This window comes from Micropterus salmoides, unplaced genomic scaffold, assembly GCF_014851395.1.
Source record: "Micropterus salmoides isolate LMB-PRFRI ecotype aquatic unplaced genomic scaffold, ASM1485139v1 Ms_hic_scaffold_2, whole genome shotgun sequence".
Lineage (NCBI taxonomy): Eukaryota > Metazoa > Chordata > Actinopteri > Centrarchiformes > Centrarchidae > Micropterus > Micropterus salmoides.
Window position 1 is genome coordinate 7,699,720 of NW_024041150.1, and position 15,001 is coordinate 7,714,720.

A 15,001-nucleotide genomic window follows, 5' to 3' on the forward strand; every position below is an offset into this window, starting at 1 on the left:
CACTCGTGCGCTCTCCTCTTAGTCGTGCCACTTTACTGCACACTGGGGCAGGCGGGGTTTTCGGCACGGTTTAGTGGGTATCTCGTTCCCATAGTGTCGTAACCGACGCAGTTCGAGTTCCCTCGAAGGGGAACGTCTCGGGTTACGTATGTAACCCTGGTTCCCCAAGAAGGGGAACGAGACACTGCGTCGGCCTGCCGCACCTCTCTCCCCTGCTTCATAGTTTAAGCTAATGATGAGTGTGTACAGGTGTGCTTTATACTCCTCCGGTTATTCCGTCACACCTTACCGTTCTAGCAACAAGCCAATAGGATTGGAGTGATTTCATTCACATTCAGACCTGCTACGCCTAGAGGAGTCCCCATAGTGTCGTAACCGACGCAGTCTCGTTCCCCTTCTCGGGGAACCAGGGTTACATACGTAACCCGAGACGTTCGTTCTCCTGTCTGTACACAGGCAGGGTGCTAAATGAACTGTTTTGTCCACCAGCCAGTAAACGCTCAAAGTCTACCACTCAGTAGATTACCATTGTTTTTAGCTGCTGATGAAGTAAATCTAGCAGACATTTGCATAATTTACCAGTAAATGGCTGGTAGATGGTGCCATGTTTTTTTTATTGAGTTAAACTACAAGAAGCTAAAGTGTCTGAGATATTAGAGGTGTCTTGAAACTGAGTAACAAAGCAGCAAAAGCAGGCTGCTGCCCTGTGCAGGGGGGACTGAGCCTTGTCCTGGAGTAAAGCTTAAGAAAAGAAGAGGATGCTGCCTTCACTCTCCGGGGGTGAGCGCTTCACTATAAAGGTTCTTTGTTTTAAAGAGAGGGTGTTGTGGATCCACAAATATGAAATAGTTTAAAAAGCAAAATTAACCTCACTTTTGTATCTAATGTTTAATTATACTGCTAAGATGAGTATGTATCACAAAGTTAGCATATAAAAGTATTTGATAGAATTGGTGGGAAATGTGTTTAAATGTTTTTCCACTTTGAAAGAAAATATAACAAGAATCATCTTATGATTATTCTTGAATTTATTTCTTTGTTCTTACCCTTTAAGGAATCATCTCATAATATAATATTACTTGAAGTCAAATTGCTAACACATTGCTAAAGTCATCTTATAAACGTGTGTTGCTGTGTAGCTTCTTAAACTCATTGCTTCATCACCATGATTATAATGTTGTGTACTCATGATGTTTTGTAAGTATCTTTCAGGACTGACAGTAGGAATGTATTTTTACTTTAACTCTTACTCTTCACTCTGACCGTCAGTTTATATCAAAGTTTATTCCTTGAGTATTTGCTTATATGCGTTGTTAAATCAATCAAATGTTGTGTTTTTGGTGATCAGGATTTTTAAATGTTCTGGAAATGTTTGGAAAACTGAAAGTGTTTTGGAAATACTTTATGTACTGTTGTTACAAAATATTTAGAACAGTAGAAGATGATTTAACACTTAAAGACGTGACGTAAAGTCTGACACACGGCGGTTTGTGGCCTCACCAGGAGCCTTCCACTGAAGACTAACAGGAAGTCAGCCTTCTGCCAGCAGAGATAGAGTGATGTTTGTTAGTTGTGATGAAGTCAGCTCTAATAAAAAGTGTGAAATCTATTAAGAAGTAATACATTTCATGTTTTAAGAATGTAATAAGGATGATAAATAATTGATAAATGACTGAGGATGCTGAATTATCAACAGTTTTTAATAATAAATGTACTTTACCTGACAGAGTATCAAGATACAGAAAGTGTATCACTGGTATTAACTGGTTTATAATTATTAAGTTTAAATAATTTGATGTGATTAACTTGCTTTAATGTTAAAGAAATAGTTTGATCCTAGTATGACAAAGTTTGATGATATTATGACATTATGAAAAAGTAGTTTATCTTAATTAATTAGGACCCGAGTATGAAACAAGCTCAACAACTCACCAAACTTTAAACAAAATTTAAACGTTGTGGAAATGTACGTGTCATGTTTTTCATGGATGAGTGTGGAAAAGTGGTTCGCTAGCGCCCCCTAAAAAGCAGCCCCCAGACCACGTTTCACCAGAATGTACGAAATGTTTGTGGCAGATGTATCAGGTCCAGGCTTACAAAAAAACTCAGGGAGCGATGCCCTAAACCCAACAGTAAGTCGGCCATTTTGAATGAAAGGCTCCGTACTACAAATGTTGAGGAATGATGATAGAAACTGAAAGACAGCAGTTTGTGATTTGATATGATTGTGGGTAAACTATAGGTACACTGTGTTTGTGTGAACTTCACCTCACAGCTTTAGTGATGTCACTGAACAATGTTAGGTAGATATTAAAAACCTGCTCCCTTTAATAACCTGATCTCTCAAACAACAATTCAATTCAATTCAATTCAATTTTATTTATAGCGCCAAATCACAACAACAGTTATCTCACAGCACTTTTCATAAAAGAGCAGGTCTAGACCGTACTCTGTGATGATATTTACAGAAGCCCAACAGTTCCCACCAAGAGCAGCACTAGGCGACAGAGGCAAGGAAAAACTTCCTTTTAAGAGGCAGAAACCTCGAGCAGAACCATGGCTCAGGGTGGGGTGAAGGAGAGAGAGAGAGAGAGAGAGAGAGAGGGGAGGGAAGCAGCCTACACAATATCCACACAGAGGTACAGACAGTAAAGGTGATGTTGCTATAGACTAAATGAAAAATGGTACAGATATTTATAGTAGTGTTAATGATAACAATCGTAATGTTAATGATTATAATAACAATAGTAACAATAGTCGTTGCAGTAGAGGGTGTCGAGCAGGAACACGGGGGCAGCAGGTGACCCGCAGCCACAGATCCAGACTCCACAGCTCCAGAGCCAGAAACACCTGCAGGAAGTGATAGGAGGAGAGAGGAGAGAGACGAGAAAGCACAAGACTACCAGAAAGGGGAGAAGTTGTGTTAGTAACATGCAATAATGGGATGAGGTTGCATACAGAGGGAGAGAAAGTAGAGGAGAGAGGAGCTCAGTGCATCATGGGAAATCCCCCGGCAGTCTAGGCCTATAGCAGCATAACTAAGGGATGGTTCAGGACTCACCTGAGCCAGCCCTAACTATAAGCTTTATCAAAGAGGAAAGTCTTAAGCCTACTCTTAAATGTGGAGATGGTGTCTGCCTCCTGAACCCAAACTGGAACCTGGTTCCACAGGAGAGGAGCTTGATAGCTGAACGCTCTGGCTCCTAGTCTACTTTTGGAGACTCTAGGAACCACAAGTAACCCTGCATTCTGGGAGCGCAGTGCTCTGGTGGGGTAGTAAGGTACTATGAGCTCTTTAAGATAAGATGGTGCCTGACCATTAAGAGCTTTGTAGGTAAGAAGAATGATTTTAAATTCTATTCTGGATTTTACTGGAAGCCAATGCAGAGAAGCTAAAACAGGAGAAATGTGATCTCTTTTCCTGGTTCCTGTCAGAACACGTGCTGCAGCATTCTGGATCAGCTGAAGAGTCTTAACGGACTTTTTCGAGCAGCCTGATAATAAGGAATTGCAGTAATCCAGCCTAGAAGTAACAAATGCATGGACTAGTTTTTCTGCATCATTTTTAGACAGGATGTTCCTGATTTTCACAATATTATGTAGGTGAAAAAAGGCGGTCCTTGAAATTTGCTTAATGTGAGACTTAAACGACATGTCCTGATCAAAGATAGTACACAGACAGTATGTGTGGAGCTCCTTCTGTGTCTGAACATTATATTAGTTTATAACTCTGAAGCTCCTCAAAGACTTTGTGTCCATCTTGTATTACAGGTATTTGGTCATCGCCCACCCACTGTGGTACCGCTGCAGACGAACCATCAAGACCTCTGTGGTGCTCTGTGTCCTGGTCTGGGTCCTTTCTCTTGTTTGTTTCATCCTTAACTATGTCTTGTTTTATTATTTATATTCTCAGTATCAAGTGACATTCCTAATCGTCGCCCCCATCCTCCTCCTCCTTCCCTTCCCTCTGTTAATCTTCTTCCTGGTTGGGACCCTCAAAGCCCTGTCTTATTTACACTCTGCTGTTCCTGCCCAGCATCATTTGGTACCTGGAAGTGAACAATGACAAGACCTGGTTTCTAGAAAAATATAAATTGAGACTCTACTTCCTGTCTACCATCTTCATCAGGTTGAGTCCTCTTGCAGACTTGTTCCTGTATGTCTTCATGAGGAAAGGGTTCATAGACAAGCTTTTGTCCTCTGTGTGTTGCTGCAGAATGGACAGCAATGATATCAGCAGTCCATCAGTATGAATGATGACAACATTTCCACAGTCAGCTTCATGTAGGCAGAGAAAGAGGGAGAGAGAGAAAGGGGAGGAAACAGGAGGAGAAATGGAGGCCAATAGAAAGGATAGAGACGAGACAGATCCTGTCATCTACTGAGACCATTTCCAATAAGACACCTAACTGTAGAGAACAGGAAGCACTGTTTGGACTCTGCTGTGGGAGAAGTGGCTGCTGGGAAATGTTTTGGTCAACTTGCTCTGGTTCACTGTGATGGCTTCAACACATGGAAATAAAATGTGTTTTATTAGTTTGGAGCTGGAAGTTGATGTCTGTCATTATTCTCCTTTAATCCCAGAAGCAAAGCAGATATTATTTTAGATGAACTGAGCTCATTCTAGCCGCCTCGCTGTCTTCTTCCTAAATCTTTATTTGGACTGTTGTTTGGATGTTTAACACAGGGAGAGCATCTCAACACGTCTTTAGCACTTTGTACTTTTTAAGTGTAATTTCTGCTGTTTTAGTGGTAGGCATGCTGCTGTTTAGGATGGGATTCAGAGCAGCTGTTTTGCAGCAGCTGTTGTGTTTTTGGCAATCTGGAGAAAATCTTAAACCACAGTTTATGTCAGATTCTATGAAATTGTACATTTTCTGGAAATCCAATAAAAATCAGTTTGTAGACCAAACTGTGAATGTTTGTCTTTGAGCAACTCAGTGAATTAAAAGCTGACAAATGAAGGTTCAACAAAATCTCTGCTGGTTGACAAATCTCTGTTGTCTATATGAACATAAAGCCCAACCTGCTGTTAGCAGGGAGGCATCCTGCACTTTCTGACCAAATGAGGTTTCCTCACAGCTCTTAAAGCTTTCAGACTTTTTTAGATAATAATTTGGGGCAGAAATGATAAAGTGTGACAGGGACAGTCACAACAGATCAATATCTAATATGAAACTAAAACTCTGTAGACGGAGGTCTGGTGAGTCATTATTTATTAACAAATAACAAAAAACTTACAGTTCAGTGGTGAAGGTGGCAGTCTGAGATGAAGAAACAATAATCCAGAAAAACAGAGAGCACAGACACAGGAAGTGAAACAAGACAATGACAGAAGGGGAAGAAAAACTGCAAAATAAAACAGGAAACCAGAAACAAACATCAACAACATCAGCTTGGTTAATATGTGTGTGTTTTCAGACACTGTTTGGACAAAACCAACATCAGTTTCTCCTTTATCAGTAGAAAGACATATTGTTTATTGGTTTATTGTTCAAGTGAAACGTTTTATCTCATTCCTCCACTTTGACTGAGCCTGTGGGACTTTCAGCAGGACATCAGTGAGCTGTTTTACTGCTCGGACTGCTGCTATATTTTCTGTAAACCACCAGATGGCAGTGTGCCGGCTGAGTTCGCTGCCCACAAGCTTCAAATCTTTTCTCAGCACAAACCAGAGGAAAGCCCACAAGCTGCATGAAGCTCTGCTCAGCCCACACTGGTTCTGATGGTCCAGCTCAGTCTGCTTTAGCTAGTTACTATAAAACAAAGAAGAAAAAGGCCCATAAACAGCTGTAGAACCTGGAGACAATAGTATAGTAAAATACTTTTGTGAATACCTGATCTCGACGGAAACTGTTTCTCCCATCCCATAATCCTGTCCCTGTCCCACCATCACTGGCTTGGTTTAAAAAGACATATTGTAGGTTATGTTTCCTGATCTGAGCTACAAACTGGTCCCAGGTTTCTGTAGAGGCGTCATTGTTCCTCTTGATGAGCCATGTTGCCAGTTTAACTTGCCCTGTTAAGACATAACAAGCTAACTTTCTTTTATGGGACACGTTTGTATTTAAAAGTCATTAAAATCTTCCCTTTTCATTAACTCTTACTTAGGTATTTACCCCTTTGATGTCCCATTAGCTCTTACTAGAATGTATTGTCAGTTGCAGATCTCGTGCTGTATTTGATGCTTTGTTGATGTTTGTTTGTTATTCCTCAAATGTAAGTCTTTGGATAAAAGCGTCTGATAAATGAGTAAATGTAAATGTAAGCCACTGAAACACCCCTTTGGGTAAGGAGAGAACCCTGTTTGATCTGGAGCATCAGCCACAAATGCTCCAGGGTTTCCTCCTGGGAGCAGACAAGGCAGCCAGCACTAGTTGTGGCGTCATCATGTGCCACAGCGCCATGCAGGATCCTCCACTTGAGATCTGCAGTACGTTTCTCTATGGGGGTCTTACACAGCGACCTCCAGCTGCCCCCGAGGAGAAGAGCCTGGTGCAAACACTTCTGACCACCTGGATTCTTTCAGTTCTGCCAGTGCAGCCAGGTCGAGGACTTTAACACTTGTGATGTATGATGTCTCTCTGTTTAGTCCATTCAAGGTTCCACATTGGGTTGTTTTAAAGGAAAGGAGTAAGTACATGATGCACTCTTTATATCGTATGTAACTTGTGTTGCAATACTTAGTTTGTGAGGCTTAGATAAGAGGAAGTTGTGTTGACACAAACAGATATATATCTGCAATTGCTTTTGTTTTGGTAATAAAGGTCTCGAAACTTAAGGCACTGTCTCATCTGATCTCTTCTCATCAACAGACCCGGTGAAGTCGGCGTACTTCAACAGTATTCAAAGCACAAAGCATCACACTGTATGTAGAACTCATGCCACACTGCTCTCATTAAAGTGATGAATGATCTAATACTTACTGCTGATACTGGTTATTGTTAGATTTTAGTCCGACGATTCTAGCTCAGCTTTTGACGCTGTTGATCATTCTAATTTATTGGAGCACCCTGAAAAGTGGGTTAGCATCAAGAACACTGCTCCAGATTGGTTTAAGTCCTATTTACCCAACAGAACGTTCTTCATAGTTATGGATAATGCCACCTATTCTTTGGCCCCTGTAACCTGTGGTGATCAAGAAGGCTCCCTCAGACCCTCAGTTGGTCTGTTTATATATGCTGCCATTAGGTCACATTATACAGAAACACAAAATAAAATACCATTGTTATGCTGATGACACACAACTGTACATCCCATTAAATGGAACATACTGTAGATAATCTTCTCTGCTCTATGGGTGAAATAAAGTGCAGAATGTCCCCAAACCATCTTCAATAAATGAAAATAAATCTAATATCATTTTCTGTCTAGAGAAACATCTTGGATCCGTGTCTGCAAGTATCACAGCTTCAGCCAGAAAGCTGTTTCTAATATTGGACAGAACTTTCCTTTGAAAAACATCAAACATGTTGTAACTTGTTATCAACTGAGAAACACCACAAAAATCTGATCTTTTCTCTCATGGCCTAAACTCGAGCAGGTCATCCATGTGTTTACTTCTTCCAGGTAAGATTTTTGTAATTCACTTTTTGCAGGGTTAAACACAAAAAACTTCTGCGGGTACATAATGCAGCTTTTAACAAACACTAGAAGACAAGATCACATCAGTCCTGTTTTAGCCTCACTTCACTGGGTACCTGTAAGTTTTAGGATTGATTTTAGTGACCACTTTTAAGGGACTACATGGTTCTGCTCCCCTTTGAAACAGTACGCAACCTCAGGTCCTCGGGCAGGGCTCTGTTTGCTGTTCCTAAGGGCGCTTTTACACCTGCAGTTCGGTTCATTTGGACCAAGTGAAAAAAATGATCATCATGCATCATCAGGACCCACGTGGGGAAATCAAACTCCGGTGACTGACTTTGGTATGATACTCTTTATTTTTAACTATGTATGTAACTTTGATACAAGTGCTGTATAAATAAAGATTATTATTATAATATATCCTGCCCCATGCTAACAAGAAAATCACCTGTCAGTGTTCATAAGGATGTAGCTGATCAGTATATGTGTCCTCTGAATGGAACTGAAATTACTCAATCCAGAATTAAGGTTTTGAACTGTGTTCACTGTGCAGCTGATCAAGTCATTACTTTAAGCTTTTAGCAGTTTATCTTCCAGAAATGCAGTTTGTAGTTTCCAAAGTGTCCCCTGCAGAAAGCCAAGGTATTTAAAGAAGCAGTCTGACAGTTTGGGAAATCTGCTTGTTCTTGTTGGATCTCAGCTAATAATGAGCTAAAGGTTAAAAAGGGGAAACATACAGTAGACTTTACTAACTTCTACTGAAACATGTTGGTCTGATCTGTTGTGACTGTCCCTGTCACACTGACATAAACTGTGGTTTAAGATTTTATCCAGATTGCCAAGCACACAGCTGCTGCAAAACAGCTGCTCTGAATCCCATCCTAAACAGCTGCATGCCTACCACTAAAACAGCAGAAATTACACTTAAAAAGTACAAAGTGCTAAAGACGTGTTGAGATGCTCTCCCTGTGTTAAACATCCAAACAACAGTCCAAATAAAGATTTAGGAAGAAGACAGCGAGGCGGCTAGAATGAGCTCAGTTCATCTAAAATAATATCTGCTTTGCTTCTGGGATTAAAGGAGAATAATGACAGACATCAACTTCCAGCTCCAAACTAATAAAACACATTTTATTTCCATGTGTTGAAGCCATCACAGTGAACCAGAGCAAGTTGACCAAAACATTTCCCAGCAGCCACTTCTCCCACAGCAGAGTCCAAACAGTGCTTCCTGTTCTCTACAGTTAGGTGTCTTATTGGAAATGGTCTCAGTAGATGACAGGATCTGTCTCGTCTCTATCCTTTCTATTGGCCTCCATTTCTCCTCCTGTTTCCTCCCCTTTCTCTCTCTCCCTCTTTCTCTGCCTACATGAAGCTGACTGTGGAAATGTTGTCATCATTCATACTGATGGACTGCTGATATCATTGCTGTCCATTCTGCAGCAACACACAGAGGACAAAAGCTTGTCTATGAACCCTTTCCTCATGAAGACATACAGGAACAAGTCTGCAAGAGGACTCAGCCTGATGAAGATGAGAGACAGACTGTTAAGGGTCGGGACATACTTTTTGTGTAGGATCAAAATGATGCTGGGCAGGAACAGCAGCGTGTAAATAAGCAGCACCAGAACCAAAATTCCCACAATTCGTCGTTTTCCATCAGAGGGGACCGAGATGGAAGCAGACAGGGCTTTGAGGGTCCCAACCAGGAAGAAGATTAACAGTGGGAAGGGAAGGAGGAGGAGGACGGCGAGTATGTTTGGATTCACACTATAAAACCAAGAAATGACCAAAAAGGGAGGAGTAAGGACCCAGACCAGGACACAGATCACCACAGAGGTCTTGATGGTTCGTCTGAAGCGGTACCACAGTGGGTGGGCGATGACCAAATACCTGTAATACAAGATGGACACAAAGTCTTTGAGGAGCTTCAGAGTTATAAACTAACATAATGTTCAGACACAGAAGGAGCTCCACACATACTGGATAGACAGATAGATACCTTTCCAGGGAGATGCAGACCATGAAGAAAACACTGGCCAATAAGGCAGAGTAGTAAATATAAAAGAACATCTCAGATATCGTTCCACAAACATTTGGTGCCACCTTAACAATCATGTAGCAGAGCTGAAGGATGTCAGAAATGAGAAGGTTGATGAGGTAGATGGGAGCAACATGATCTCTTCTCACCTGCAGGAAAACATTGGTAAAAGTCAACAAGCAGTTGGAAACATGTTGTGAAGTCCACCTCCTCCCAAATCTGTCATCTTGCTCTGCCCAGCAGCTGCACTCAGAGCCATTTCTGACTTTTTCATCCAACAGGAATCTCAGATATGACCCACTGGCCAATCAGTGCAGGAACAAGACTAAGGGCCAGATTTCCTGCAGCTTCTGCAGCAGTTTTTCAGCCACAGATATGAAGCATTCTGGCTCAAACACATGAGCTGGATTTATCCAGACAGACGCACCAAACGTTGCTACTGATACAATGAACATTAACTCGTGAAAATCAAAACACAACGCTAAAATTAATTATTTTTGTTCATGAAGTCACCTGTCTGTTATTAGGAAAATCACATCTGTGGATCTGTAGGTAAGTCATGACCTTTTACCTAATTATTATATTTATTTTATTCATGTCATCACTGCAGTGTCACATCTGTCTGCATAACGCGCACGTCAGGTCTCTCCGCTGTGGCTGCCAGAAGCTTCACTTTCCCTGTCCTCGTGACTGTAACTTCCTTTTTTTTTTTTTTTTTTTCCCCAACTTGTCCTGGCCAGCAGCCTGGTATAGAGTATAATGACCTCGATACCATATTGTGCCAGACAGATTTTACTTTAACAAGAGAGTATTTAAAATACTCCTTTGTCTGTTTTATTATTTATTTAATTATGTATTGATTTGTCACCGGGCCGGACAGGGGGGCAGACACGGGGATGGGGGGGCACAAACAGGCAGCACAGAGAAAGGACAAGACCTGTAAGAGAAGGGGGATGGAAGGTGGGGACAACAGGGAAAAGCTGTGGGAAACACCAATTGCAGAAAGCAACGAAACCTGCAATAGAACAGAGAGGGGGGCTTGGGGAGGAGAAAAACAACAACAAACAAACACAAACAAACAATAAAAATAATAATAATAGTAAAAGACAAGCAGCCGAACAGCAGCAATAAACAGCTGACATAGTAAGACAACTAAGAGAAAAATGAAAACAAGAAACAGTCACACACACTAAATAAGCAACACAGCACAGCCACGAGAGCTGGAATAATAATTAATTTAAATAAGTAACTGAAAGAAAAGCATCAGGAATAATTCTACCAGGGACAACCTAAATTTGTTTGTGTCTGTGTGTGTCTGTGTGCGTGTGGGTGAATGTGGCCTGTTAAAGAATGTAGTTGTTAGTGAGAGACGCCACGACTGTAACAGGCAGGCAAGAACCCCAGTAGCCAATAGGGGTGGGAGAAAGAAAAAGAATAAAATCAATAAAAAAAAAACAAAGACTCCCAGATGCACTGCGATGCAAACGCAGAAGACCCCGACCCAAATGACAGTTGACAACGTGATGCCGACGGAACGCAAAAAGCGTAACTTCCACTAACCACAAGAAAACAAAAAGGGGAAAAGAGCACGAGTGTTACTTTGTGGCTGTAACAACGCTGTTGACACAATGTCCAAATAACCTGCAGCCCCTGCTGGAGCAGGAGAACCCTACAACGATCAGTATTTAATGTTTAATTAGACTATAATCAAAACTCATGTTAGGTCTAATTTTCGGGACAACTGCTCGTAATTCGGTACTGTCCCGGATTTTTCGGGACGTCTGGTCACCCTATTTAAGGCTGGTGTGTGTCGCATTGAACATTGTGTCGTGGCAGTTGTGTGTGGCGTCGCTATGACGACCTGCTACGTACTATCTCTGGGTACTACCTGCAATGGAAAACGGAGCAGGGCCGAGTAGAGTCGAGTCTATCGATTTGCTCCATGGTAGCATTTTTCGGCAGGGCAGCATAGATCGTCAGAACACCGGCAACAGTTCAACGTTTAGTCCTGATGGTAAGATGTGGAACAATGATGTTGTGGACTTGTGAGTAACTTCTACCATCTGCTAGCTTACGGTCTCAGTCTGAAGCGGCTTTGATTTGGATCACATTACCTTGTTTCTTACGACCCGCCCTTCTCCGCATGTGCAACTCCCAACAAAGATTTTGTACAAGTAAGATGCATCACTCTGTAGCTCAAGAGCGGAGCGTACAACACACAGGGTGAAAAGAGGAGCTGCAGCAATGTGCAGTATGAGAAAAATATGGTGTTTTTTGAAAATTAAACCATGTAAACCTGTTCTGGTATAACCCCTAAATAAGATTACGAACCTGAAAATGAGCAGAATACCTCATCTTTAAGCTCAACAGTTTAAGAGAAGGTTGGAATGGAGCCACACATGGAAACTGCATGTGTTTAGGGTCCAATCAGCTTCATGGACATTTAAATTCTGGAGTCAATTATTCCTGTCAGGTTATAGATCATTCCAAGCCTTTGTCCCAGCCCCCTGACACCTAGCCCTCAAACCAGATCCAGATCCTTTACAGACAGACAGACTGTAGGACAGACACACCACACAGACAGGAAATAAATAACTCTCAGTCAGAATGTACATACCATAGAATAAAGAGCATAGATGGCCACCAGGGTCAGAGGAAGGCCGACAGCAACAACTATGTATGTCACCACTTCTACTGGGTCAATATGGTATTTGAAGGTGGTGCTGCTGTAACCATAGCTTTGGTTCTGTGAGCTGCTGTTAAAGTAGAGACCTTCCATTCTTCAGAGTGAAACCTGTTGTTTGAGAGATCAGGTTATTAAAGAGAGCAGGTTTTTAATATCTACCTAACATTGTTCAGTGACATCACTAAAGCTGTGAGGTGAAGTTCACACAAACACAGTGTACCTATAGTTTACCCACAATCATATCAAATCACAAACTGCTGTCTTTCACTTTTTCAATTTGTTACATTTAACATTTATTTAGTCAAATAAGAACAACAAGTATGTTTAGAACTGATTGAGAAACACTAATTCATCTTATTTCACTGAAGTTTTTAAATGTTAACTGAGTCATTAACTGACTGTAACCTGTCTCCTCCTGAGGCTTTTCATCAACAATCACAAAATCCTGAAAAACATTACTATAACAATAGACAGAAGATGACGAAGAAGAAGAATTTGTACAAAGAAAAAGAAAAAAAAGCCTTTGTAAGCATGTTCTACATATCTGGACTCTAGATCAGTATTACTTTCTTATTTATAGGTTTAATTCTAAATTGTTCATGCTGTCTCATTTTCATTATTCTTTCTTTACCTCATTTTATTTAAATTAAATTTTATTTATATAGCGCCAAATCACAACAGTTATCTCAGAGCGCTTTTCATAAAAGAGCAGGTCTAGACCGTACTCTGTGATGATATTTACAGAAACCCAACAGTTCCCACCGAATGAATTTAAAATACTAGTAATAGTATTTTAGAGATTAAAAAGCCCAAAGGAAATCAACCCTAACTGTTTTAACCTCAGTATTCTGTCCACCTACAGTCTAAAGCTGTCTGCTTGTTCATTTATCTGTTTAATTCGCTCTACATAGAAGAAAAAAGGAATTTGACTAAATGTACCTGGAAAAGCTGCCAGACCACCTGAATGAGTTCCTCCTACAGAGCCCGATGTTTTGTCCTCTGCAGCCAAACCTCAAACATGGCCAGTGACAACATGCAGCAGGGTGCCGATGATATATTGCTGCTCGTCTGAGACAAGGGAGTGTCTTATCCATACTGTAACTCCTAAATCTGGGCAAGTTGGGTCAAGTCCACATACTAGGTGTGTTTCATAATATCTCACATCAACACAGAACGAACCTCATTTTAAACATCCAACAATGATCAATACCCAAGATATCTCCAAACACAGGACATCAAAATGTGCGATTCAAAGTAGGAGTAGAATATGTGATACATCTAATTAATGACACAACTATAACTTCTTTGAATGCAGCTTAAGGACTCACACATGTACAGGCTTGCCTGCCAAAGCAACAGGCTGATAATAATCTATATCTGCTCTTCTAAGTAAAATCAATCCATGTAATGACTGAAATGTTGGCAGGTAGATTGAAGATTAGAGATTCAGGCCATGGAACCAAAACCAGGTGAGGTCAAGGAGGGCCCAAGCCGAAGGGTAGAACCTAAAGGCAAAAAGACACACAAATACAGGTGCTGGTCATATTATTAGAATATCATCAAAAAGTTGATTTATTTCAGTAATTCCATTCAAAAAGTGAAACCTGTATAATGTATACATTCATTCCACACAGACTGATATTTTTCAAGTGTTCATTCCTTTTAATTTTGATGATTATAACTGACAACTAATGAAAACCCCAAAATCAGTAGCTCAGAAAATTAGAATATTGTGAAAAGGTTCAATATTGAAGACACCTGGTGCCACACTCTAATCAGCTAATTGCAAAGGCCTTTAAATGGTCTCTCAGTTTAGTTCTGTAGGCTGCACAATCATGGGGAAGACTGCTGACTTGACAGCTGTCCAAAAGACGACCGTTGACCCCTTGCACAAGGAGGGCAAGACACAAAAGGTCATTGCTAAAGAGGCTGGCTGTTCACAGAGCTCTGTGTCCAAGCACATTAATAGAGAGGTGAAGGGAAGGAAAAGATGTGGTAGAAAAAAGTGTACAAGCAATAAGGATAACCGTACCCTGGAGAGGATTGTGAAACAAAACCCATTCAAAATGTGGGGGAGATTCACAAAGAGTGGACTGCAGCTGGAGTCAGTGCTTCAAGACCACCACGCACAGATGTATGCAAGACATGGGTTCCAGCTGTCACAATCCTTGTGTCAAGCCACTCTTGAACAAGACACAGCGTCAGAAGCGTCTCGCCTGGGCTAAAGACAAAAAGGACTGGACTGCTGCTGAGTGGTCCAAAGTTATGTTCTCTGATGAAAGTAAATTTTGCATTTCCTTTGGAAATCAAGGTCCCATAGTCTGGAGGAAGAGAGGAGAGGCACAGAATCCACGTTGCTTGAAGTGCAGTGTAAAGTTTCCACAGTCAGTGATGGTTTGGGTGCCATGTCATCTGCTGGTGTTGGTCCACTGTGTTTTCTGAGGTCCAAGGTCAACGCAGCCGTCTACCAGGAAGTTTTAGAGCACTTCATGCTTCCTGCTGCTGACCAACTTTATGGAGATGCAGATTTCATTTTCCAACAGGACTTGGCACCTGCACACAGTGCCAAAGCTACCAGTACCTGGTTTAAGGACCGTGGTATCCCTGTTCTTAATTGGCCAGCAAACTGGCCTGACCTTAACCCTATAGAAAATCTATGGGGTATTGTGAAGAGGAAGATGCGATACGCC

At 41.2% G+C, this 15,001-nt stretch overlaps 2 protein-coding genes across 2 annotated transcripts in view; both read right to left on the reverse strand.

Moving 5' to 3' along the window:
- Positions 1-15,001, reverse strand: part of LOC119911370 (G-protein coupled receptor 4-like) — a 110,341-nt gene that overhangs the window by 41,629 nt on the left and 53,711 nt on the right. The window lies entirely within an intron of this gene.
- LOC119911389 (G-protein coupled receptor 4-like) lies at positions 8,915-13,378 on the reverse strand. The gene is made up of 4 exons (XM_038730279.1): positions 13,251-13,378; positions 12,243-12,419; positions 9,587-9,774; positions 8,915-9,477 (listed from the first exon to the last, which is right to left on the reverse strand). The coding sequence occupies exons 2-4, from the start codon at positions 12,402-12,404 to the stop codon at positions 8,985-8,987; spliced, it is 843 nt and encodes a 280-aa protein (XP_038586207.1). The 5' UTR covers positions 12,405-12,419; positions 13,251-13,378; the 3' UTR covers positions 8,915-8,984.